Source organism: Bradysia coprophila, unplaced genomic scaffold (genome assembly GCF_014529535.1).
Source record: "Bradysia coprophila strain Holo2 unplaced genomic scaffold, BU_Bcop_v1 contig_138, whole genome shotgun sequence".
Taxonomy (NCBI): domain Eukaryota; kingdom Metazoa; phylum Arthropoda; class Insecta; order Diptera; family Sciaridae; genus Bradysia; species Bradysia coprophila.
In genome coordinates, this window is record NW_023503409.1 from 9,561,058 (window position 1) to 9,587,914 (window position 26,857).

The 26,857-nt window shown below is 34.3% G+C and overlaps 1 protein-coding gene across 2 annotated transcripts; it reads right to left on the reverse strand.

Moving 5' to 3' along the window:
- Positions 1 to 26,075, reverse strand: LOC119074021 (cAMP-dependent protein kinase type II regulatory subunit). Of its 2 annotated transcripts, XM_037179958.1 has the most exons (9): positions 25,700 to 26,075; positions 19,122 to 19,349; positions 6,934 to 7,118; positions 6,577 to 6,677; positions 5,978 to 6,073; positions 5,772 to 5,919; positions 5,618 to 5,693; positions 4,559 to 4,741; positions 1 to 1,635 (listed from the first exon to the last, which is right to left on the reverse strand). In XM_037179958.1, the coding sequence occupies exons 2-9, from the start codon at positions 19,336 to 19,338 to the stop codon at positions 1,505 to 1,507; spliced, it is 1,137 nt and encodes a 378-aa protein (XP_037035853.1). In that variant the 5' UTR covers positions 19,339 to 19,349; positions 25,700 to 26,075; the 3' UTR covers positions 1 to 1,504. The 2 variants fall into 2 exon arrangements, with proteins under 2 accessions (XP_037035853.1, XP_037035854.1); XM_037179959.1 differs by lacking the exons at positions 19,122 to 19,349; positions 25,700 to 26,075 and adding an exon at positions 11,992 to 12,195.
- Between the last annotated feature and the right edge of the window lie 782 nt (positions 26,076 to 26,857).

The window sequence follows — 26,857 nt, forward strand, 5'->3', positions numbered from 1 at the left end:
TTCATTATTAAATAGACTCTTCATTTTAAATCTTAGTTATGTATAAGTAAGCTCTTCTCAAAAATGTTTTTTTTTTTCATTAAGGATTAATAATTAAAATCTTTCATTGCAGTAACTTGATTGTATGCTGGATTTTTTGTTTTGGGTTACTGCATTGCAATTAAAATAACTTGTTTTGCTGTTCCATATCGAAATAAGATTGAGATTTTTTGTTTTGTTTGTTTAAAAACTGACGCAGTCGTTTTTAAGTTTAACCTTTCGCAGACGGCAAGCATTATAAGCATTGTAATTTAAGTCATTCAAGTCATTTTGAACAGATTGCGATACAAAATCTTTTACCTCATAAATTGTTAACATTTTGTCTTTGCAATCGAATTAGACAGAGCTCGTCGCCTTTATCATATCGCTGTCGATAACCGATGAGTCTGCAAAAGGTTACAAAAGTTCAGAAAGAACTGTTTCATCATTTTTGTTTGTTTTTTGTGTGTTTTCTTTTACTCAAACTTACATAATATTGCCATAGAAATGTATACACCGAAATTGCTAGAATTTTTTTTGTTTTTTTTTTTTAAATTGCTTCTTGTTCTGGTTGTTCGTACAGGTTGTACATTATATATTCATTTCAAAGACATGTTTGTATATTTAGTAAGGGGAGGGGGCAACAGATAAAAACTATTTTGCGCGATAATTTTTCTTTCTCAGAAGTTTTTTTTTGTTTTTATTTCTTTTCTCTCTGTCTGGCGTTAAACTATTATACTATCGAGAATTGAAAAACAAACGAGAAACTATCGAGACTCCATAGTGCTTGTCTTCTATAATAATCAGTAGTGTTATTTCTTGTTATTTTTTTTTTTTCATTTTTTAAATTTAATTTTAGGTTTAAGTTTTCATTTCATTTTTTTTTGTTTGTTTTGGTTTTATAAAATTAATTTTTTTGTTTAAAGTCATGCAATTTTGTTTGTTTATTTTCAATACATTCACACATTTCCATAAAATACTTATTTATGACTCGAGTAATAATTTTTTTTCCTTCACGTCAAATTTGGTTTGATTAACTTCAAAATTTTCATTTTGGTTTTTTTTTTTTATTTATTATTTTTTGGACAATAAATTTACAATAATTACGATTTGAATTTTTTCTTCTTTTTTTCATTTTCTTTTTTCTCACTAAATGACAAATAACAGATCACAAAAATAAATTATTTTATAACAACCAATACACCGGCTTTTCACTTTTAATTTTTTTTCATTTAAAATTTTCCATTTTTTTTTTGTAAATTAATTTTTTTTTTTTAATTTCTTGATATTGGTTTCCTTATTCATTAAACATTTATTTTCATCTTATTTTATGTGTGTGTTTCTCTTTGTGTGTTTACTTCTCTTTCTCTTTCTTTTCAATCCATTTTCTCTATCTTTTCAATTCATTTTCCAATTCATTTTCAAAAAACAAATTATTTTCCTCATTTTACTCATTAAAAACGATCAATATTTGATTGCGAAACATTTATCGAACGTCTTTGATGTTATTCTTGCTGCCAAAGATTTTGATTAGTTGAGCCTCGTAATCACCAATGTTTCGTTTCATAATATCCATACATGGGCCTAAGAGCCGTTCAAATGCATCCACATCCAAGACTACAAATATTTATATTGGAAAAAAATAATCAATTTTTGTAATTTCGATTTCTACATTTTTAGTAACTTTTTTTGTGTTTTTGATTAGAATAGACGACAATCGACAAGAACAAATTTCATTTTTAACAAATTAGCACATTAGCAGTCAAGAGTTTGATTTTGCATATAACTTACGTTTTGACCCCGAACCAAACAAAAAATAATTAAAAATTAAAGAAAAACTCGGACATTGAAAAACTATGAAACGTGAGATTATGTGTAAGCATTGTTGAACATTCACAGTAGGAAACAAGAGATTGTTCACAAAATACGCCTGAAATGCTTGCACAAATTTTGACATTCAGACGTTTTCCATAAACATACTCGTGGTGACATGACGTCTAAAAACGTGTATAAGAAAAACGTTAGTCGTTGCGTTCATTATTTTATTCGAAAAAGGTGCATCAAAATAAAGATGTTATACGTTAAAAGTTAAAACAAATAAAGCTCAGTCGCTGAACATTGAAAGTTTTACAAAAGAATGTTCGTGACACAATATTTTTCACTGATTTCTACATTCTTTACAGAAAAAGGCGTAATTCCGGGACAATATTACCACATAAAATGTAATGTTAATATATCGAGAGCCGGTGCACATATGAGTTCCTCACTGGGCAATGGTTCCGAACATATAATTACACTACCCGATGTGAACGAATTGAATTAGTTTTGAGCGATCCTTAGGGTCGGATGTTGGAGCTAGTACATCTGATTCGTCACACATCCAAATTGATATTAAAATCAAACCATTGGTCCAATGGTAACGACACTAATTTTTTTGTAGGCTGATTATGCCAGATATAGTTGACAAAATTATGACTTATCTGACAAGACAGTCCTTTCACGAAAATATTACCTTCTTCATTGGACCCCAATGGTTTCATTTCATCGTCAATTTGGATAGATTTGGATTTACAGTGTTATGTTTCGGGGAGTGCAAAAATATGGCATTGTGTGGTCTTATGAGGAACTGATATACATACAAGGTTCTCGGTCGTGTCGTGATTATGGCTGAAATGTAGGCCAACGTTGTGCGTTGAAATAAACATTTTTCGATGATTTCTTCAGAATTAAACTAGAAAGTTGATTTCGAGAGTGATTTTACCGTTTTGTGCTTTTTTTTCGTTGGCTTATTACGTTGTGACACTTTTTATTTCAACATCCAAGTGCAGGCTACATTTCAACAGCTCTTAACAAATTACTATGTCGATTGCGGACACGTTCTAACAAATCAACTAACTACTTGCAACTGAAACGATTAACCGTTCTGCATGCCCCCCATTAATTCAAATTCATTGAATTAGAAACGGCCTTTAAATGGGGTTCCATTGATTACTTTCGTAATTAAATCAATGAAAAAATGAAGTTTAATGCAAAAAGTTCATTTCTTTTTAGGGATTGAAGACGGAAATTTCAATGGAATAGTTTAATAAAAGGGAGCTAATGGAAAATGACTACGAAAGGGAAATTCAAAATTCAAAATGCTTACTCATAGTCTATACGTATTGTCGACGCGAAAAAAAAAATTGGAATCAATTCGTCACGTACAATGACAGAATTATTAATGAAATATTTCCCGAACGAAACACCGCGCTTGACTGCATAGTGTACATGAATTTAACATCAATTAAATGGACCGATTTATCGGTTCAATGAATTTCAAAAATAAAAAAAATTAAAAATTTAATTTCTTGCAGGTACGAACATTGTTAGCTGGTTAGTTAGTTATATTAGCTATCAGTGTACTTAGTATGTGCGAACCAAAAATGTTTAGTTCTGCTTCAAAAAAGTCAAAATTACCGAACTTTAATCTTTATAGTATTGTATCGCAACGAGGATACTTGCGCTTATTGGATAAAATCAGTCATTACATTGGTCGTGTTTGGTCAGTTTTAGTTTTCGGACAGGTAGTCAGGTTCAAAAATAGTAAATCAAAAAAATTCATCAAAAATAAGGTCAAAATGTTCTCTGTATATTAAGGCCTATTGTGTGAGTTGTGTTTATTATAAAAACCGCATTGGCGTACACCGCACCAATTACTTTGAAAATACAAAAACAAAATGCAACGTAAATGAAATGGAAATTTATAGGATTTTGAGCTGCGACAAGGAAAAGTGCTGGTGGTTATTTGAAAAAACGACAAATTTCTCTCATTTTTGTACACAACGAAAAAAAAATTGAATCAAACTAGTGGATGACTGCACTTTTCACAAATTGGCGTTGTTAGATGGGGGAAAAAATAATTGAAAGATTAGACATTTCAAAGCAAAAACGAATTCTATTTCGTTTGTAAAATCGAAAGCCAATTATGGAGAGCAGAAATGCGGAATAAAATGAAAAATTTTGATAAATCCGGAAGTCAACGTTCGAAGTGTCTAATTGTAACAAGTTTCAATAAAAAACAAATTTAAACTGAAATCATAATTAGCACACTGGTAAAACGATTTTTTTGTTTTGCTATATCATAACTTGCACGCTCTATTAATAATTATAAATTTATAAATTAATTTGGTTTTAATCGACATGCTTGACATAAGAATTTTTTTTAGTTTTTTTTTTTTGGCTAACATGCAAACTTCATTTTAAATTCCAATAAAATTTCTCTCTAAATTTTGTTATTGATAATATCCAAAGTAGTTGCGGTATCTTTATATCTGTAGTTGCGAATGCCACGTTTTAAAAAGTCCACGCATGGACCGAGTAACCGTTCAAAACACTTAGTATCCAAAACTTTTTGGTTAGGGTTAGTAGTTGGTTAAGATTGTTAAAAAATAGAAAAAAAATTAAGAAAATTAAAACATCAAACAAGCAATGGACTTTAAGTTAATTAATTTTTTTTTGATCGACAAGAAAGAATTAAAATGATCGATTCGGCTGTACTTACATGCAACTTTGACATTTTCAACAGCATAGGCTGATGCAGCTCGTGGCCGATGCGTTACCAAGGCCAATTCACCGAAGTAAGCTCCTTTACTGAGTCGCGATATTTCCACTTCGCCGTCATCTTGATCGAGACGAATTGATACTGTGCCATCTTCAATGAAGTACATACCGTCAGCGGCATCGCCTACAAGATTTACAAAATTTATTTAACCACTTTGTTCGTGACGGGTATATCATCTGTTATAGACAGCGTAGATAACAGTAGTACATTACGCACCAATGTGACGATGGAAGTGGGCATTTATTGTGTGAAATTTACCGATTTGAGGCGAAGCCGAAGTCGGTAGACACACAAGAAGCCGTTTATATCATTTATTGTCTCATTGTTAAGCTAGGTATTTTACTCAAAAGTTTGGGGTAAAGTTTCCCGCCTTGAAGTAAAGTTCACTAACGATTTTGAATGAAAATTAATAAGAAATCTAACGTCAAGCGAGATAATTGAAATTTTCAATTTGCAGAACGAAACTAGGAATTGTCTCCAATGCCCTGTTTTGCGACTAACGACTCAAACAGTAGGCAGCATGTCTGCTAACGTCGACCCATATAGCAAAACCAATGTTAAAACAAATGAAGTAAAAGATTCTCTATCAATCTGATGGACATACTTAGATCGAACCAAGCGTAATAGCTTCGTCTGTGAGAGGTTAATGTTCTCAATAAAAACAGCATGAAAAATCAAAATTTAAAAATTCTTTATGTGTAGTATCGACACCTGAAAGTGTTACCACACCATTAGACACAATAGGCAGTTACTGAAATACTGAAGAAAGTATGGTGAGCCTCTGACGACATTTTTTTGAAGACACATTGTCGAAGTATTGTTGAAAAAGGATCAAAATGCTGTCTTCAGCGGAGAACTGTTTTTGTAAAATTGTGTAAGTAGTATTGATTAAGATCGGACATTATTCTTGAACACCACTCACATCTCGGGACGAATTGTATTACATTCCGAAATAACAACTAATTGTTAGCAGGAAAAAAAACTTTCCCAAACATTTACCTTGTTTGATAATCCTTTCATTTGCTTTAAACGATTTAGGTGCGAGAGCATCAGCAAGATTCAATCTCTCGTATGACTGAAAGTGAAAAAACAAATTTAATTAAAAAAAAATCTCATCAAACCCAGTACACCTATAGGCTATGTCCAATCGTACCTGTAGAGTTTTTAACATTGGCACCGTGTCCAAAAGGCTTTCGTACATTTTACGCTTTCTAAATGCAGATTTCAATAAAATTCGTCGGAATGTTTGTCGATCCATAGCCCACAATTGTCCGACCGTTTCAGCTTTAATTGTTGCCGCTCTACAATACACGGTTTCTCGTTAATTTCATTTAGAGCCATAAATTGTTCAAACAATACCTGGGCATGTTATATAGAAGAGCAAGTTCACCGAAACTCCCGCTATTGTTGTATGTATGAATATGATTTTCACCGACATATGCTTTGTATGTCCCACTGAAAATTCCGAGAAAACAAAGTTATGAAAGGGATTCAATATGTTTAATGTCATTGTAGACAACGGTGCACTTAAAAAATATGCTCCGTAAAGGTAAGTTAATGTAGTGCATGCTTTTATCATAAAAAAACCACAATCCGTTGAAAACCCGAAAAAAAAATTCAATTTAGCAAAGTACTGGGAGTTTCACGTTTTTTAACAGAGCCTGATGCATCATCAAAGCTATTCATTACGGAAAAAAATGTTGATGTAAAACCATGAAAGCTTTTTGAAAGTTAGTTCACATAGTCCATTGCAGTAAGAGCGAATACAGTGATGCTTTGGAAGCACCATGGGATGGTATAACGATAAAACGCTTGAAAGCACATAGGATCGACAGTGTGCAACAGTGTATTCAATCATCGATAGTAATCGGATTCGATGGAGAAAAAAAATCAAAATATCAAAGCGGATTGTTTGTTGAATGACTATATTCACCAGCACAAAGTATAAAGGCACTCACGACTCAATGACATAAAAATTGTCTCCATCGTCACCCTGTCGAATTACAGTTTCGTCCACTGTAACTTTTCTTTCGAACATAGCATCCAGAACTTGATTCATCTGAAAAGAAAATTGTCGTTAGCACCGGCACAGCGGCCGAATTCTGATAGAGATTCTCGTTGATTCTTATCGACAACCATTTTTTGGTATTTTGGTATTAAATGTTGGAATTATAAAGTTTTGTCGATAGGAACTGTGACCGACGTTACTTCATATGCGTAAAGTCTATTGTTTGATATCGAATTCATCCTTTCAATATTTTTAACATGCATTTCACTGTATTAGGGACCACCCTGGCTAGGGCAAAATGACTTACCTGTTCTTTGTCAAGCGATCGAAACAGTAGAATATTTCTGACCGATTCTATTAGACGAGATCGTTGTTCATCACTTTTCGGGAATATGGCAACAGCTCCTTCATCTTCATCTGCATCATTTTCTGGATCATAGGTTTCAGCGAATACAGATTTACGACGTGTCGCAAATCGGTTGACTAGTGGTTCTGCAATGTTTAAAAATGGAACACGTTACTCAAACATATTTTATGCAAATTCGATGAGATGAGTCACGCGAGTTGCCTCAACAAAAATAAGATAGTGAAACAGAAAACAAAGAGCGACACTTTTTTGAGACAATATTTTAAGAAAAACCAACAAAACCTTAAACAAATATCGAAAACTAAATAAGATCAAACGTTACAACCTCTACGGTAAGACAAATATTTCAATATTTAGAGACACTTTCAATGTGTAAAGATGGTGAAAATGTAGCTGATAGATTTTGAACGTCATATTTAGTAAATTTATTTTCGTTTAAAAACAAGGTAAACTCAGATCGCATACAACATTTTATGGTCAAATTAGTGAAGCTTCACTAATTTATTGTACCAACCTTTTATACGGAAGAATGTTTAGCTTAGATTTTACGAATCTCGTTACATAAAACGTACTATGAGATGGATAAGGTACATTATGCCTAGTGTACACTTTGGTAACATTAGTATGCTTCTCTAACTGAAGAATTTTTGCTGCAACATACATTCCCTGCCTAGCAAATAAGAAATGTTGACCTGGCAGAGGAAATGGTGCACTTCTTCTTCTTCTTTTTCAGCCTGTTTCTGTCCACTGCTGGACGTAGGCCTCCCCAATTCTTTTCCATTCCGAACGATTAGTTGCCACTTGTTGCCAATTTGCGCCTGCAATTCTCTTTATACCATTACTCCATCTCTCTGGTGGTCTACCTGTAGGTCGTGTTTTAGGTGGTCTCCAGTTCATGATCTTTTTGGTCCAACGTTCGTCCGTCCTTCTTGCAATATGTCCTGCCCAGCTCCACTTTAAAGATGCTATTCTTTCCATGACATCAACGACTTTTGTTTGTTGTCGAATCCATTGATTTGTCATTCTATCTCTGAGCGTAATTCCAAGCATACTTCGTTCCATAGCTCTTTGTGCCACTCTTAATTTATTTTCGGAAGCTTTTGTTAACGTTAACGTTTCCGCTCCATATGTGAGCTCAGGAAGGACACACGTATCGAACACTTTACGTTTCAGACTATTGTTCATTTTGCTTTTGAAAATTAGCCTGAGTTTTCCGAACGCTGCCCATGCAAGACCAATTCTACGTTTTATTTCTGCAGTTTGGTTGTCTAGACCCAACTTCAATTTGTGACCTTGGTGTAGGTACACGTAACTGTCGACTCGTTCAATGACAGTATCACCGACTTTAATGTCTCTGTCGTCGTCAATGTTTGTCATGATTTTCGTTTTCGACAAATTCATCTTGAGGCCGACTTTGTTTGACTCCTCATTCAGCTGTTGCAACATAATTTGCGCCTGATCTAGATCAGCTGCCATCAGGGAGATGTCATCTGCGAAACGGAGATTACTCAGGTACTCTCCATTTATGTTGATACCCATTTCACTCCAGTCTAATTTCTTAAAAACACTCTCCAGAATCGATGTGAATAACTTAGGTGATATGGTGTCACCCTGTCGTACACCTCTGCCAATTCTGAATTTTTCAGTGCTTTTATGAAGTGCACGTTGAAGCCGAAATGATAACGATTCGTCAGTAGAATTGTACATCCTTTCATCAAATGCAATACAATAGCACTGTGTACAGTCTGCAGAAATCGTTCTTCACGAAATTTAATAACAAAAAACGTTTGGCTTCCTCTCTTTGAAAATTCTTTCTTTGTTTTAGATCGAAACGGATTTACAACAATAGCTAGCATTGTGATAGCAACATTCCTAGTTTTACAATCTACAGATATTTTGCCAAATGTAATTTGGTCGTCTTGTTCCAGCACAAAATGGACAGGATGGCTCAGTGGTTACGCACTAGCCTTTTACCAAAATTCCCGTGTCAGACAATTCCACATGGAATTTTTCTACATTGGTAACATCCTGAAGTTCACTCAAGCTTTATAATTTGGGTAGTTGCACTGTGGTTGCAACACATACTGAATGACTCGTATGACGTAGCCCAAATACGATTTAGGCGAGATAGTCTAGATTTTGGCGAGATATCAGTTAAACTCACTTATTGGTGAGGTTTCTAAGCTTACAAATCAAATCAAAAAATTCGAGGGAACCAAGCTCAAGACCAATTGTTCCGAGTACCACAAATATTGATATTCTGTGTTGTGGTCGCTCTTGATTATTTAATCGACAATTCGATTCTCGTGCCCACTCTAAGAGTTATTAGAGTGGCGACGAGAATCGAAAACACGTAAGAGTTACACTTGAACCATATCGCTAGTATAATTATCGAATTTCTTAACTCTTTTCATTCAGATTGATACGATGAAAACATTTACATCGCTTACACATAGAGCTGAGCCCCTTTTTTCGACGTCGCTGTCGATAAAGCATGCCTGGCGAGAGCGATTAATCGATTTATTGATTCACTAGTACAAAGTACAAGTATATACCGCATACCTCACATAAATTACTGCTAGTAATTATCAAATTTATTCGATTAATCAGCCAGTAATTTACAATCAAATTATCATGTTAAACAAGCAACTTAATCATTCTAATCATTGCAGGGTAAATACTTGTTCAATACAACACAAAAACTTGTTCGATAGATGAATACCGATTGCCGATACATCTATCGAAACAAAGGTGTTGCTAATCGCCCGGATATACCATAAAATGGTTGAATAACAGGAAGCACGCTCTGATATATCTAAGAGATATTTACACTGCAACGATGATTAGGTCCTAATGTCAAGTCGGCTAAAGGGCTATCCATCTGTCGCTTCTATAGGCAGAAAAAGCCGGACGAATGTGCTAACTTAAATAAAAATAGTCGGCGATCGAAGGATTTATGGTTGACCCGGTGTATGTAGTGTATTACGTTTACAGGAAAAAACGTTTATTGTTCCAAACATTAGATTAGAAAATGATCTTGAAAGACGACACAACGACAACAAACGTTTTACTTCATACAATTCGTTGCGAATAATATTTTTTTTTCGCTTTAAACAACTCTTTTAACAACGAACGACACAAAAATAGACTTTCCACCGCACATTATTATTACCGCTTTACATAATACATAATAATACCAGCATGTCATCAGTCAATATCAGAAATTCCTACAATTAGATATTCAAATGAACGCTGTGTATTTTGAAGAATACAACCAAAAAAAAGTACCGAAGTTATCTCAATACAGAGCGTTTGTACGGCGTTTCCATATTCTAACTTATCAACATCTTATCAGAAAGACACCTATTTACCCGACAAGCGTCTTGTCTAACACGAAAGGCAAACAATGCCGTTTTTACAATTCGATACATTTCTTTAGGATCCACCTCGAATGCCTATTAAAGCTGAATAAAATCCGATCGACTATGAAGACGTGAAAGTGTAATGTGGTCGGTAATTTTTCGGAGAATTCGAAGAAAATCATAAATTGATAATATGGTTGGGTGTTGTTGACTTTTTAACTCATCATCGTAGGGAATATCAACATCTGCAGAAATACCTACGTTCAGCAGACGAAACGTTTTAGGATTTTTTTGCGGGGTTTTGAATCGCTTTTTTACGGTCTGTAAATTACCGATTGAATTGTACTTAAGGATTATTTTTCTGGAACGACAAATACTACAATGTCTGAGATGAAAAATATTCTTTCCAATTCGATAAATATTCGGATCGGAAAATTGTTCATCGAAGTTTGAATGAAGTCATCAACATGTTCGCATCATTCAAAGTTCAACTATTGAACTTCAAAAGTTGCGTTTAAATGGAGATGCCTTCCAATACAAATCATGGCCGATTTAAAGTTCACATTGTGTTGAAAAATGAGGAAAAGTCTATCTTCAATCGAGGCGAAGTCGAGGATATTATCACGGAAAATTCTGATTCCTCGGTGGCATTATGCTTTTGTTGTGTTATATCGACGAAATCTCATTAAATATAAAAGTTTATTTTATAAAATGTAGGGCGTGGAGCCGACGCGACGGCGAGCCGGCAATAACACAACAGGACACAAATTTTTTTCTCTCGAATTGCTTTAATTTTTCATGTGTGTGGCGTGAATAACCTTATTTTCTTCACTCAAATGCGGTAAGAAAATGTGGTTTTCTCTGATGACATTTCAGGTCATTTCAGACAATTTTTATTTTCTCAACTCTTGTATTTCTATGGGGTGAACAAGCCTTTTCTCTCTTTGCAACTGTCACTTTGTTTGGTTCTGACCACGCAATTACGTGTTCACCTCGGGAACTATTGTTGGAATTTTCTATTTTCTCCCCTTGGCGTAGATTCTCGTAGCGTTTGTAACTCACAGTTCTTATGGGATTATTTGGAGTTACGAAAATACGAGAATCGTCACCCTCTCTAATCAAATAAATATTTAATGCTGTAGGTGTCTAAATCGGAATTTGAAGTAAAAAATCTTTGACAGAGATTTTTGAGAAGGTCGAGGGTGGTGTATTAAGCACAAGCAGATATTTTCCTGTTAACGTCAACACGATTTTACTTTCACTTCAAATATTTGCTATTGAAATACCCCATAAAATTAGGAGCAAAGTCCATTCAATGTTTCCACTAATTGAATGTGAAATCTCTACATCTAATTGTGTCCGATCGGCCATAATTTCAATCAATAGACAGATACGCCACTCATCTAAGCCGGTGTATAAATGTTATGTCATCATCAAACACACAGAAATAAATAATTGCGTGAAATTCCAGCTTGATTCACCCAACAAAATCACCTATGTTTTATAATCTTATTATTCGGGAAAATGTTTTACGATCGAAAATATAATACCGATTTAGCGCGCAGCCATAAAAAAATTTATTGCGCCAAGAAAACCAATCTGCAATGTTTGATTTTTATATCCTCATCAGACTTACCCGATAAAACATCGAAATTTTGCATTGTTTCATTCGGTGTTTGCTGTAAAACCATGACAAACTAAATGGTACCACTCGAAAAGTAACAAAAGTTTATTTCACTTTTTAGTATTTATAACACTGTTGGTCGCTCAGATACTAGGTCGCGTATACGAAATTTTCGATTGATGCCTTTCCGAATCAAGGTTACGTAATTTAAATTATCGTTTCGGCTTACGGTCACGGTCTGTTACAGTGGAAATTCAGTATTTGAAAAAATGACTAAGTTAATCAATTCAGCTATTTTCCGAAATTTTGTAATTTATTGGAGGAGGCGCAGTCAGTCAGCGAATTAAATTATGGTGGCGTCCACATTGTCGCGGGAGATGAATCAAAAACTTTAGTAATAAGTGAAGGGGAGGGAGGCAACACGAAAGTGGAAATACAAAAAGTTGTTGTTTGCTTCATGTCTGCTGTAAATTAGCACGTTAAAAACAGCCAGAAGATTTCTTGTTCTTTTTGAACAATAAAACCGTTTCAAGAATCTTAGCAGCCATAAAGTGTAATGATTTAACTTGTTCAGAGGTTGTAATGTTCGGCTGGCTGTTACTTTTGAGGTCTTGGAGGAGTCGAGAAAATGATCTAGCTTTAGTTGCATTACAATTGCGCTCCCCTCAATGTTTCAATTTGGCCTACCAAAAGATTACGTCGGTATTGCATGACCCCCTAAGACAAGAAAATTAGTACAATTAGGTGCAAGTTGCGTGGATGAAATAATTGGTAGACTGCCAGTAAGTGCAATAAATTATATCCAATTGCGATTTGACGGTTAAATGATTTTTCGAATAAATAATGAATAACGAAATGAAGACTTGAACGCTATAATTGAAATGATGGACATCTGTGAGTGGGCAAATAGATTGTTAAACGACTTTATTAGCAGAACTTATAACGTGAACAACAAAATGTCTGGTGGCCGTACATTGTTTCAGCTGGCAAAACAACAAGTTTCCTACTGAAAATTGAATCGAAATTCTTCAAAAGTTTTCATATCTCTCGTCGTTACAATTGTAAAATGTAAAAATTTTAACGAATGTAAACCGACAGAAATCGTCTCAAAATATTCTTTAAACTTCCTCATGCAAGTCATGAACAAAATCAATATTTGTATACGCTCATGCTTATGCACGTTCTGTACTCATAATAAGTGTATTTGCCAGTGTGCTCTCAAAATATTTTCAACCAGACCGAACATATTAGGGCAATGATTTCACTGACAAGAGTTTCTGTTTTTTTGTTATTCAAATGGCGGTCTGTGTTTGTGTAACCTTTTACTTTGGCAGGGAAACGAAAATAATGTGATTACCCTAAAAAAATACAATCTGCTCAGGGAAAATGTGTACATAATTTTATGAAACGTATATCACGTTTAGCGAAGAGGCAACAGCAAAAAAAAAATGATTTTCCTCCAAAATATTTATGAGGGCTCCTTGCAAAGTGTACAAACGTATCGAGGAGATACACACACCCGAAATGATCATGTGTTATGCATTAGAAACAACAGATTTTCATCAACTGTTTGTTCGCTTAAAATGTTTAGAGAAACAAATTCCACTTCAAAAACAGAGTCACTGTGGCTGAACTATTTGAATAAATTTGAATTATTTTGCGCTTAAAAATATGACTGAATAAACGAACTGAAAGATTAAGCTTTGAAATTTTTTTTCTGTTCTTCTTCTCCTTATTTTGTATTTCAAATGAATAAATGATATACTGTCGAGCAGATGCAAATTGTGTTTAATAAGCCTTTCAACATCCGATTTTTTTTTTCTTTATTTCGGTTTGACGTACTTATGGTAATAAAATGAAGGGAATTAAGGGAGATATTATTACCACTGCCTGCTAAACAGACTCTTTTGGGCACTATCAACACGATCGGATAATAATTTCCCTAGAACACTATCATTGACACTACCTGCCTGACTCACTATTATTGATAAACTCCTGTCTTCCATCACCACTAATTAAATGTTAAAGCGCTTTTATTCGCAGGCAATGTATACATTGACTAGGAAATACGATTCGCAGGCGCCTGCGATGAGCATCATCCCGAAATTTACATTGTGCGTCATAGAATCTGCATAATATTTCTACATGTGGGACATACAAAAAGGATGTGTTTCAGTGTGGCCACACAGATTTAAAATCGTTGATAATTACATTAAAATGCATTTCTGAGGTGTGAAATGTATGACCCGACTCCTCCAAAAGGGGGAAGCGCATAAATTTGACTTCCCAAAATGCATAGAGGGATTTTTTTGAAAGTGGACCAGGCTCCGTCGGAGCTATTTTTTTGCGACGGTTTGTTCATATGCCCAGATAGCCCTTGGTCCCAATAGTCCAAAACCGCAGTCGTTTAATTTTCATGTTTGCGTCTTGGCTGGTGGTGAAGGTGCAAAAGTCGAAAAAGGGTGTTTTTTATACGTGATTTACTGCCGCTGCAGACGAACACACATGTGTGGCGGCTCGTTGGATAGGTACTGTCCAGGAGACCCGGGGCAAAGACAGATATCAAATGTGTACACAAGCACTATTCAAAAATAACAAAAAAGTGTGTATCAGTCAAAGGCCGGAAATTTTGATGAGCTTTATTAGGTGGTATTTTGTACCTGGTGACTGGTGTTGTACAGATCAGTGGTTGCCCTGATAGAGGCTTAACCCAGCTCTACAATTATACCTCAATTGCCATAGAAGTGAAAGGTTTCAGGATACTTTTTTGGGTATAAAGCAAATGTCTTCCTTCACTCGAAAGCAAAATATTGATTTTAGAAAAATACACGAATTATGCTGTTTTTGATGTCGAATTATGACGGCCTTTGACTGCCACAATATTTTTGCTATTTTCGAACAATGGCACAGAACATGTAAGATATCTATGCTTGCCCCGGTTCTCCTGGACAGTACCTATCCAACGAGCCGCCACACATGTGTGTCCATTGTCTGTAGCGGCAGTAAATCACGTATAAAAACACCCTTTTTTCGACTTTTGCACCTTCACCACCAGCCATGAAGCATACATGAAAATTAAACGACAGCGGTCTTGGACTATTGGGGCCAAGGGCTATCTGGGCATATGAAAAAACCGCCGCGAAAAAATAGCTCCGACGGAGCCTGGTCCACTTTCAAAAAAATCCCTCATACTTTTTGAGTTACATCTTTGTCTGGCAGTACTGAATCGCGGACTAAAGGGCTCTACCATTCAAAAGTATTCGATCATTGAGTGATTTCAGTGTAAATTGACAAACTTTGAGATGGCGCCAAAAATCGAAATGGTACCGGATTTTCACGAAAGATGGCGCATTCGATAGCTTAACCCTTATTCTTTAAAGGAAAAATAAAAAAAAATATTTTCACCAAATATGAAAATTCGGAGAATTTTCAATTTTCCCGAAGGTCGGCATGGCCTGGGAACAACTTTGTTCCCCGACTATGCAGACCTTTGCAAAAATTAGGATTTCTCAAAAATTTCATATTTGGTGAAAACATTTTTTATATTTTTCCTTTAAAGATTAAGGATCAAGCTATACAATGCGCCATCTTTCGTGATAATCCGGTACCATTTCGATTTTTGGCGCCCTCTCAAAGTTTGTCAATTTACACTGAAAACACTCAATGATTATTCGATCATTCACTTTTGAATGGTAGTGTATATCTACAGCCCATGACAGTTGTAAGCTCTGTGTTGGATATTCTTATGTTAGGATTTTTGTGTAGTGAATGTGAGTGAATGCAACTGCATTTGATTAAAGTAACGCCATTCTGTGATGACCTTCAGTTCATCTGGGCCGAAATGTACAACAAAACGGATGAAGTAAAAGAATTTGTTGTACCAATTAATGGTTGAGTTGTCATACGTCTTTTATTTCTACAAGTTCAAATGTAAGAAATTTTTGCATAAACGTTCGTACTGAAATATGTATGCATTTCCCACCCACTGCTTCAGAAAGGAGAATTAATTTCGTAGACGGTGCTTCGGTATTTATTTCGAGACAGCATAACCATTAAGATAAACCTAAGAAGCCGACAAGAACACTTTCGCTCACCCATATTTTACCTACTGCCTTAAATCATACATGCTATCAGATCCACGGTAAACGTTCAGCTATTTGGATTAATTTTTAATTGCAAATAACATCCCCATGTATTTTCCATTTTGCGAAAAGAAAGCGGGGCAAAACACAAACTTTTCGACGTTGAATTTTAGTTCGAGAGGATAATAAATATAAATTCAAATGAAAATAGCTGAAGGGTTTCGGTTGGGTGAGTCTTTAAGCTAATTTTCATCCACATTTCTGACAACTATCGGACCATTTCAGAAGGGTTGGCATAATGTAAAACAAACGATTCGGAGCTTTCCTTTTACCGCACACGAAAACACATCAAAAAATATTATCTTCAGACATAAATTCATCCGTTGATAACCTATATATACAACATACACGCGTGTGTATGGACCGTTCGCCGTGTTGAACAAAAGATTAATAATTTTGTGGAGATTTGACAAAAAAAAGGGTTTTGGACATTGAATGTTTTTCATTTTTCAGCTCTGTGCTGGGCTGAGAGGACCTTATACCATCGATCTTCTTATGTGGCGAAAGGTTTACAAAATCCTGTTTTTGAAAGATTGTGGGTGAAAAATTCACCAACAATATGGGAATGTATTAGACAGATTATGGGGGTTTTTTTCTGGGAAAACATAAAGCGAATAGCATCCATTCGAAATGGTATAGCTCGGTAAGTTTTGAATGTTGGTGTGGCATGTAATTAATGATAAAACTTAATGAATAATTTATTAAGCCATTAATGAAACGAATAATTCGGGTGGATAGAGGGGGCGGATTACTGGCGCAGTATTTCAAACAAATTGAAAACAAAAGCAAAAATTTTAAAATGGGAAACAGGTTGGACATTTAAAAAAAAAGTCTCTGCCTGTCTCTAATCGAACACTGGAAATTCCAACGGCATTTTGTGACAATCACTTTTCCATAAAGGAATCAATTAAACTCCGAACAAAGTTCTGTAATCCTTTCTCTCTTTTTTTTAACTTTGAAGTAGGTGATACCCACACAAGTATGCAAATGACCAATTACACTGCATATAAAAGAGCACTAATTTATGCCAGAAACTTTCAATTAAGTTTTTCTCGTCTTTCAATTAAAATTTACCCGAACCGAGAGGAAACCGATTTATGAAAGTTGAATTAATTTTATTTCTTTTAAACCCGATAGGAAGCTCATCTGAATGAAGTTGAAAACAAACTGTAAATAACGTCCAACCAGGAACAATATTAAACCCACCATCATCATCGTATATGCTATTTTATCGCTCCATCAACATCGTGTGTATGTGGCTGTACGAGGCTATATGTGTGCTTCAGTATGGAAGTTATGATTCGAGTCTTTTCCATTGCTTTTACAACGAATCTAAACGAAACATTGGGGGGATAGGATTTTTATAGAGGCCTGTTGTGATCGGGTTTAAAAATAAATTCATATTTTGTTTGGGTTGACATTATACTGTGTGGCTGGTGGATTTATTAGTGCGGCAACACATAATCAAACAAAAGTATGTTTGATTGATTGTTCAATGAACTGAAAGATAGACACGTAAGCCTTCGATACATCTAAGCCGCATGAATAGCTTCATTTTCCTTGATGCGATCAATTTACAATTCGTTGGACAAACCGATGGATTCGTTTCAAATAATATTTGCGTTTTTTTTTTGTGTAAAGAAAGAACGGTTTTTTAACCAACACAACAGCAACATCAGTATTGCACTTTGTTAATTTTCTCATCAAATTACGTTAAATGATTTAAAGGAAGAGATTTCACCCGATAATGGCATGTGAAAATAATGAAGAGCTTTATGGAGCATCGAATATTAACTCATAACGAGTGAATGAATGAATCAATACCCGACTCTCTATAACCTCTTTCGCTCTAAATTTTGTGTTTATATAATGGTCTTTGTGCCATCCAATATATCTACCATCAAATGCCTTTTAATATACGGAGCTGTTGGTTCTATGAATACATTTGAAAGGAGCATAGAAGATGGTAAGCAAAATTTGAATAGGTTTCACTTGTTCAAGAGCTTTAGTGTTTGTGTATTTTGAAAATCATCAAATCATTAAAAAAAGAAGAGTTTTGTAGGAGACTGAAAGTATAGAAATGAATGATAGCATTCTGTAGCATTCCCTCTGATGTATGTTGATCAAACACGATAATAGTCGCAGTGAGAGTATCGCTTGTAAATGTAAAGAAAAACATCCGCTTAGAAGGTGAACTCGATGGACTGGGATAAAATAGAAGATCCTCTGTGAACCGAAAAAAATCCTTTCATCAGAAAGTCCTCAAAGTTGAAGAGAATCATCAAAAAATCCTCAGAAAATTGAATAAAATAATTTGAAATCCAGGAAAATTACAAAGGAAATCCTCAAAAGTCGATGAATATCCTTGAAAATCCAGTAAAAACGATAAAGAAAATCCTTACAAAAAATCTTTGAAAATCCTATGAGGAAAGCCCTTCGTCAAAGAAATTTACAAAAATCCGTCCTCGGCTGAACCTGAAATTCTTTGAGCCACGTACTTCTAAGATTAAGTTTCTGATTATCCTGTCTCCTGATGCCAGGCTCCGGCCGGGTTCCAATATTTTTTTTAAAATCCGACACGCTCATTTCTAAGCATCATCATGATTACCATTTACTGTCTCTCACTGTCCTTGAAATATTTTTAAAAACAAATCTACCAATTACACTTGTTGCAGTTGCGCGAGGTAATTGGATAAAAATGTAATTAAATTCTCGTCGGAATCGTTTAAAAAAAAAATAATAAAATTTTCTAAAATTCGTGCAGTAAACAGAGTTCCGTTCGCTTCACGTCACCATTCCCATATTTTTACGAATTTGATTGCTCTATCGAGTTTACATTAACGAAACATAAACATTAATTAAATATGAAACTGACCCATATTCAACATACGCGAAGAACACAAGTGGCAACATTGAATTGGAAATTGATTTTCGTTTAATATAATTTAGAACCAAAAGGAAAAGATTTTTGTTTAAAAAGCCTTAATCGACACAACTCACCTTCATCTACTGACATAATACTTTCGTCAGGTGATGGAACTTCATCGGCATGCACCATTGTTGTTTTTCTGCTGTCTTGTAGCTTTGAAAAAAATTCAACTGCATAATCTACAACATCACCGGGCTGTTCAAGGAGGTAAGCTATGGAAAATTCTAGTAAAACATCTCGAAGACTGTCCGGAACTTGGATCCGCTGTTTAGGTGGCTGGTTCGACATTTTAATTAAACCTTTGTGGGGAGAAAGAGAAAATCAAATTAATTTCGGTAGGCTGTTTCAACAATATGTTTTGTTGGAAATATTTACAATCGAAAAGGGAACTCGCATCAGTACTACGCTGATCATTAAAACTTTGAACACACACAACGATTGTTCATTAAATTTTACCCAGCAAAAAATTCAATTAAAACAAAAATTATTAATGTGCCTTTCCTCAGGCCCGGACTGGCTATCAAGCGGTGCTTGGGGCGAGGAGACTGAGTTTAAAAGGACTAAACTTAAATATATTTGTTGACTGGACTCCGTAATTATCATTTTAGGATGGGCGTCTTCATCTGCCGTCGCCTGCTCGCCCACCACAGCCGGGCCTGCATTTCCTATTTACAATACTTTTTTTTTTAATTAATGCACTGCAATAAGCACTGCAGGATGTAGTATATTAAATTCGAAAAGTTCGGTGGGTGTTCAGAACAATTTCATGTTATGTTCATTGTTCACCTGACACTTTTCGAACATCATCATCGCACACTGAACTGAGTATTTTTATGTACACACCGTCATATTTGCAATACACGTATTTTAGTCTGCATAATCCACCGAAAAAGTTAACCATCATTGTTTTCGACAGTTCGTAGAAATGGTTTTTAATTAGAATTTAAAGTTAACTACAAAGCACATATTGGAATTATGTTCAACGAATAAATCAAAATGTAACGCAAAAAAGGTATAAAATTCAATTATATGGCGAATGATAAGGCCATACGTTAAATGTATGCAATAAAATTGTGTAATTTAAACAAATCATATGATACATATGCATAATTTGTCGTTTAATTTTTGTTTTTGTTTGTTGTTGGTTGGTTGGCTTTTTTTTTTTTTTTCGATTTCATTCTTTCAATTTGTGCTTCGCGTATGTTATTCCGTTTGTGTAACTCTAATTTTACGTGTGGGCTGGTTGTTGTTGATTTAATAAATTTATCTGCCATCACAATTAAGCGGTATAAAAGAACGCTATGCCAGAAACAAATTAAAAACGACGACAACTTTCGGTTCTATTTTCATAAAAATTTTTAAAGAAAAATAAATAACACCAAGAATAACCTGAACTATTCACGCCTTTAGCATAAATCATTAAAACCCAGAAGACGAAGAAGAGAAAAAATTATTTATTAAAAATACTGAGGTGTACTTGTGTCGTCGACGTGGACACATCACACAGATAATATTGCTTATTGCAATTACAAACTGTCAACGGAAAATTAAAACAAATTAAGCGTGCCGTAACTACCGCAACTGAAATTTTTCCATGATCTCAGAAAAAGGGTTGAATGGAATGTCCTGTCCGTACATTTATACGAAAAGATAGATACCTAATCGTGCAGAAAAAAGAGATATAATTCGTTTGTCTGTATTATATCTATGGAAATGGTAAGCCTCTATTATATACCTATACGACTGTTATACCCTCACCATTAATAAACTAATGCGAACATCTCGAAAGCAATATTCTATTAGCTCAACAGCCCATTTATTATATATGTTATAATGTATGAACATGAACACAATGATGTTTTGCAAAACGAATCTCCAATTTGAAAAAAGCCCCACGTTTATATTGAAAATCATTTTTCTATTTTGAATTTCATTGAAAAATTAAAAAGCCACGTAACTACATAGTCGTATACAAGGTTTCTCTTCTCTCTCTCACTCTCGAACGACATCAATTTTCTGGATTCTATGGAATATTCTGATTTTTTTTCCTCACTTGTCAATGTGTATATATATATACATAATACGGGCAAAGGTTGTGTCCTCCAGCACATTATATGCCGCAAATTAATTTGCAACGTTTATGGCCCGAATATGTATACAATGCCATACAGTACAGCCCTACAACCGTCATGTTTTTTTCCGTATTTCTACCAGAAATATCCAAATGTTTGCAGGTGTACCTATACACCACAGCAAAATGACTGTAAAATTCTAATATAAATTATAGTAAGTTAACATGCACACCATGTGATACGTGTGCATATTACAGAACCATAGTGCAAGCATTCCATTATAGAATCTATTAGGTCAAAATCGGCACATATAAACAATTGGAAAACAGGTTTAGTCGCAGCGATGTTGTATATTGTTCGGAGACGAAAACATATTACACGGAAACATTGTGGGACAAAGTTTGTGCAATTATTTTGTTGCCGCCAAGGGGCATCTTTGTCCTAGATGTTACTGTGAAATGAGGAAGGTATAATATACGAAGCAGACAGATACGTGATAGACGTTGTGACGTAATAAGGGGCCGATACTATTATTGGGTGATTTTATCAACCGCGACGGGAGCCTATTAGTGACCTATTTTGAATAATTAATTCGCCCAATTTTAATTTGGTTTTTGAATCGAAAAACAAATATCCAAATTCTCGTATTTATATGCTTGCGTGATGAATAAATCAATCGAAAGGCATTGTTCTCCTCTTTCTTTCGTTGTACGATAAGAAGATATAATAAACGGAAAGTATTAGTTTTCGATTTTTACGAACATGTTCCTCCGTTTGTGTGTTTGTTTTCGATACGGGAAATGCTCGATTTTTATTCATGGCCCCATCACATTTTCAATTTATCAAAGTTGAGAGCATTTCACATATCGACATTATACGTACATGTGTCGAACCATGTTAAAGGATCGTATAACATTTGAATTTGCTACCAATGATGTCTGTAATTTGTTATGGAAGAAACACATACTCGGAGAGGGAGACAGTACGAAGCAATATTGTTCTTTAAGTGGATAAACAAACCATAAATTCAAAACTGTATCAATTGGAGATCAATGAAAAAATGTTTTGGAAATTTTTTACCGAACGCAAAAGAATTAATCAACACAAAAGTATTCATTGTGTCAGCACTCATTCCACAAACATTGAGATAAATAAAAATGTCTTCAGTTCAACGACGCTCAATGTTTAAAATACGTAACACAGTTGGTGAACAGAAACACAATTAGGTATGTGGTGGAGTCAAATACATTTGGAATCAAACTGAATGGTATGACGACTATGCGTACCAAAAAACTAATGTCTTATCTAGGTTCGTCAGTCTTCAACTATCAATGGGGAGTATATTTAGAATCTAAGGCAAGATTTTCATCTTCAAATCTTTAGTGCACACAGAACAGTATGTCTTTTAATAACTTCTGTGTACCGGTTTACCCAAGCAATTGACTACGTAAATCTAATCTACGTCGATTCATCAGAAACGAACAATGAAGTGGTTAACAGTTAATTCAATAAAAGGCCTTGCAGCCGGATTCAACAATTTTTTTTTGTCGTAATTTGGTTGATTACCAGATATTTAGTTAAACAAATCATTTATCAGAAAATCCAGTTGATGGTACCTACACAACTTTGCTATTTTACGGTCGTGTTCATGTCATTCTTATTGGATTGTTTTCTTATCTCGATTCGAATTGGAATTTTTGAAGATAACATCGAAGATGAACCTGTATCCCCAAATTAATAAAATCGTTTGCAGCATGTGAGGCAAAAGTTCAGGGACGATTTTTGGGAATTGAATCTTTAAAATCCCCAAAAATTCCTAAATTTAATTTTTTGATAAAATGTAAAAAATATGACAAGAAGTTACTTGGTTCGTTGGAGGCCGGGGTTATTTCAGATAATTGTCAAAAATTCTGCAAAATATTAAGAAAAATTCCAAAACATCCGAGGACATCAAAAACAGTTGAGAAAGTCCTAAAATGGTCATAGGTCATTTAAGGAGTAAATATAGTAAAAATCGCTTGTAAAATTTTAGAAATTTTGCGAATTTAATTCCCTTAAAATCTGCCCTGGACGAAAGACTAGCCACTAAACCTTGCTTAACCAATTACAAAAATTTTACGACTTCTTCCAGCATCATCCATTAAATCTCTAATATTCGGAAACGAGCTAATTTTAATTGGTAGAAAAACACTCAACTCAATTCTGTTTATGTTCGATGAATGAAAAATGATGCCATTCAGGTACTTCATACAACATTCTATTCAATGAATAGAGTAAACTTCATTCAAACTCAATTCAAAATCCATTCGAAATTGATTTCTGAAAGAAAGGCGAGAGAAGAAAAAAAAACCTCCATCCGTACAGCTCAACTTTATGACAACCCTGGGGACATGTTTTGATTAAATTAAAAACATATTATGTAGAATCAAACGTCGGGGTATTTCTATTTTCTTCTTCTTCTTCGTTTTTATTTTGTTATGCCATCAAAATTGGAATAATGTCTGAAGAACAACGTGAACTGATAACATTTATTCAGACAGTGAATGGTGAATGAAATTTTGATTTTCGGACTTTTTCAAGGTAGAGTAAACAAACAGCGAAAAGGAAGAACAGTGTTGATGTGTAACTGTTAAATTGATATCGAGATCAGAAGACTTAGCAGATGTTTACACGAGAACGAGAGTCTACAGTAACATGAATATCCATAAATTCCGCCTTTTTTTGTTGAGATTTTTTTTTGACACACTTATCTACACATAAAAAAATACAATTTTTTATGTAGAGTCAAAGGGAGTTCAAGGATGCCACATTGAGGTATGTTACAGTAAGGAAGAATTTCATAAGCCTTCCAGGAAAATAAAATCGAATGCCAAATTCCGTAAATCGGCTGGAAAAACTAATAAAAAATGTAAGAACGAAGCACACAACAGTGAATAGGAGAACAGGTGCAGTGAAAAATTTGGTAGCTGTGAAAAATGCAACTATTTTGCAATGAACCGACCTATGCAATCTACATAGTTTTTTGATTACAAACTGAGTATGGTTTTGCTGCTATGTGGTTTTCGTTCAAAAATATTAAACTTTATGGCCTAGCTATTTCACATCAAGAAATTTATGAGAAAATAAATTACGATTTGAATGGCATGCTCTTAAAATGTATTTAAGGTTTTAGTGTTTGAAAAGAACTTTTTTTTTGTGTTTGAGAATAAACAAATACGCAAATGAAATGAGGCAAATAATGCAATATAAATAGAAGACGAAAATTTAATTAGTTTTTCAGCGAGAGAGACACTCCTACCTGTACTTTTTAGCATAATACGGACGGAGCCACCACACAACAAACATTTAACTTTAAAAACTATATTTCGATGTAAATTTCCTTTAACAATTTCAACGTTATATAATATGCCTATATGTGTGTCTGTGTGCATTGAGTATTATGTATATTTTATTCAGCATTTTCCGACGTCTAGGCTTATTATACCGAATTTGGAAATCGGTGCTGATTCTGAATAAATTGCAAAAAAATAAATAAGAAGAGAAAATGGAATTTTGTGGAATAAAAAAAGAAAACAGACCACCTATGGTGCCGCAAAGAGCCTTATATACTCGTCAACAAATAATAAAAAAAAAGTTACATGAATCGCTTCTCAAACCAGCATACAATAAATATCTAATTGATTTTAAATTGATGAAAAATGGGAACCGCGGCTCAAAGTGTAATTGATTCCTTGTCGTCCTTTCAATACATTAACTATTCGAAAAGTCCTGATGGTTATAACGAAACTTAATATCAAACGCTTAGGAAAGCGATCAAAACGATGAATTCGGTGTCGGTATCTTTTTCTTCTTCTACGAACGAAACACACGTATCGAACACACATCGATGCGATATACTGGAAACCGAATACACTAATCAAATGAAGAACATATGTCGAGATTAGTGAAAATTAGATTTGTATTTTTCTGAAAAACGATCGAACAGGTTACACACGCATAATATATACCTATTGATATACCTGCCATTATACGAGAGAATGGAAATAAATAAAAAAAAAAATAGTCGGTGCATAGCACATGATTATACACTTGACAAGAATCAATATTTATAGAAAAAGAAAGAAAAAAAAAAGATATCTCGCATCAATTCAATTGAACTTATCTGCAGCAAGTAAAAATTGTTGTGAATTGTTTGTAACATTACTTGGTTTACAGCACGTAGCAGCATAAGTTATACCTCGAATTATATATATTACATTTAATGTTTAACTGTATTACTGAAATATATAAAGTAAGTGGTTGTCCTTAATCGATAATGTGTGCCTCTATATATGATGACATTACTCACAGATCTTTTTTAAAACAAGAAATTACATTAATACGAAAGACGAAAAAACAAGCCACTGAAACGAACTAATACAGCAGAAAGCTAAATGAAAATTTGCACACAACGCGTATTGGATTTTATTTTATTACACAAAAAAAGGGAATAAAAATTCACGCTTTACATAACATAAAAAGTGTGAATTTCAATGTTTACATGCGAAATTTTAAATAATTAAATCCATCCGACATACCTCAAGCAGATTTTTTCCACAGTTTTCCTCGATGGATTAAAAAAAAAAACTTTTCGTTTTATGCCAAATATCCCGAAGAACCTTCAATTGAAAAACCAATATAATCAGTTTTTCCCCAAATATTTAAACTCAACACTGTCTACACCGCTATACCCTACAGTCTTTGGATTTTTTCCTAGATTATAAAAACATTCCACTCACAATAATGTTTCACTGTACAAATTTTACTTTGATGAGAAAAATTTAGTTTCAGAAAAAATCAATTTTTTTTTTAAACGGCACACACAGTTTCTGTCTTTTCCTTCACTAAATCAATATGGCGATATGGCGATCGGCGAACTACAGTGACAAGAGAAGACAAGCATAATCAGCGTGTGTGTATGTGTAGGAATTATATGAAAACGCGTGGGGATAAGGTAGAGTACGTTCAATTCACACATTCAACAGGGTCCAATCACTAGGCTTTCTTCCCGTCAAATCCATTTGTTTTCTTACTTCATTCATAAATTAAGTTAATTATTTTTCACGAGAAAAACTCTTCGTCTGATGACAGTTGAGTAGTGAAAATGTCAATTTTTCCCCTCTGGTTTTGGCTGAGGAGAAAATAGTAATTTTTCTCACCCGAACTGTCACCTTTGTTTTTGTTTTGAAAAATGGTGTAACAAACTGATAATTTTGTTCGAGTAGAAAAACTGTTATTACCATCTCCTCGCAAATATGAAAAACGTTGTGCTCACCTGGAAACTCCAACTCGAGCGGTTCGTTCTTATTGGAATTTCGTATATTCTTCTCTTGGTAGACAAATGACTATTTACACATCTCTTACAGTTGTGGAATGGATTCATTTATAATTTAAAAATTTTGGGATTCCTAGTTAAGTAAAAAAAAACTGCCAAAAAAATCACAGGAAAACGAGAGGATAACGAGAGCGTTAAAGAATTGTAAACCCTGCGATTTTCAAAAACTGTTACACATTCTATTTATTCTATTCTATTTAAAACTAGTATCCAAATTCTTGACACAAAACAGTGAAGCAGAACCAATGAATGTACAAACCAGGTATGGTCTGGCCATACAAACCGGAGGACATAGCGATTTCATATAAACAAACTCACCTCCCATGAGAGGTGAGTTTGTTTATACGAAATCGCTGTGTCC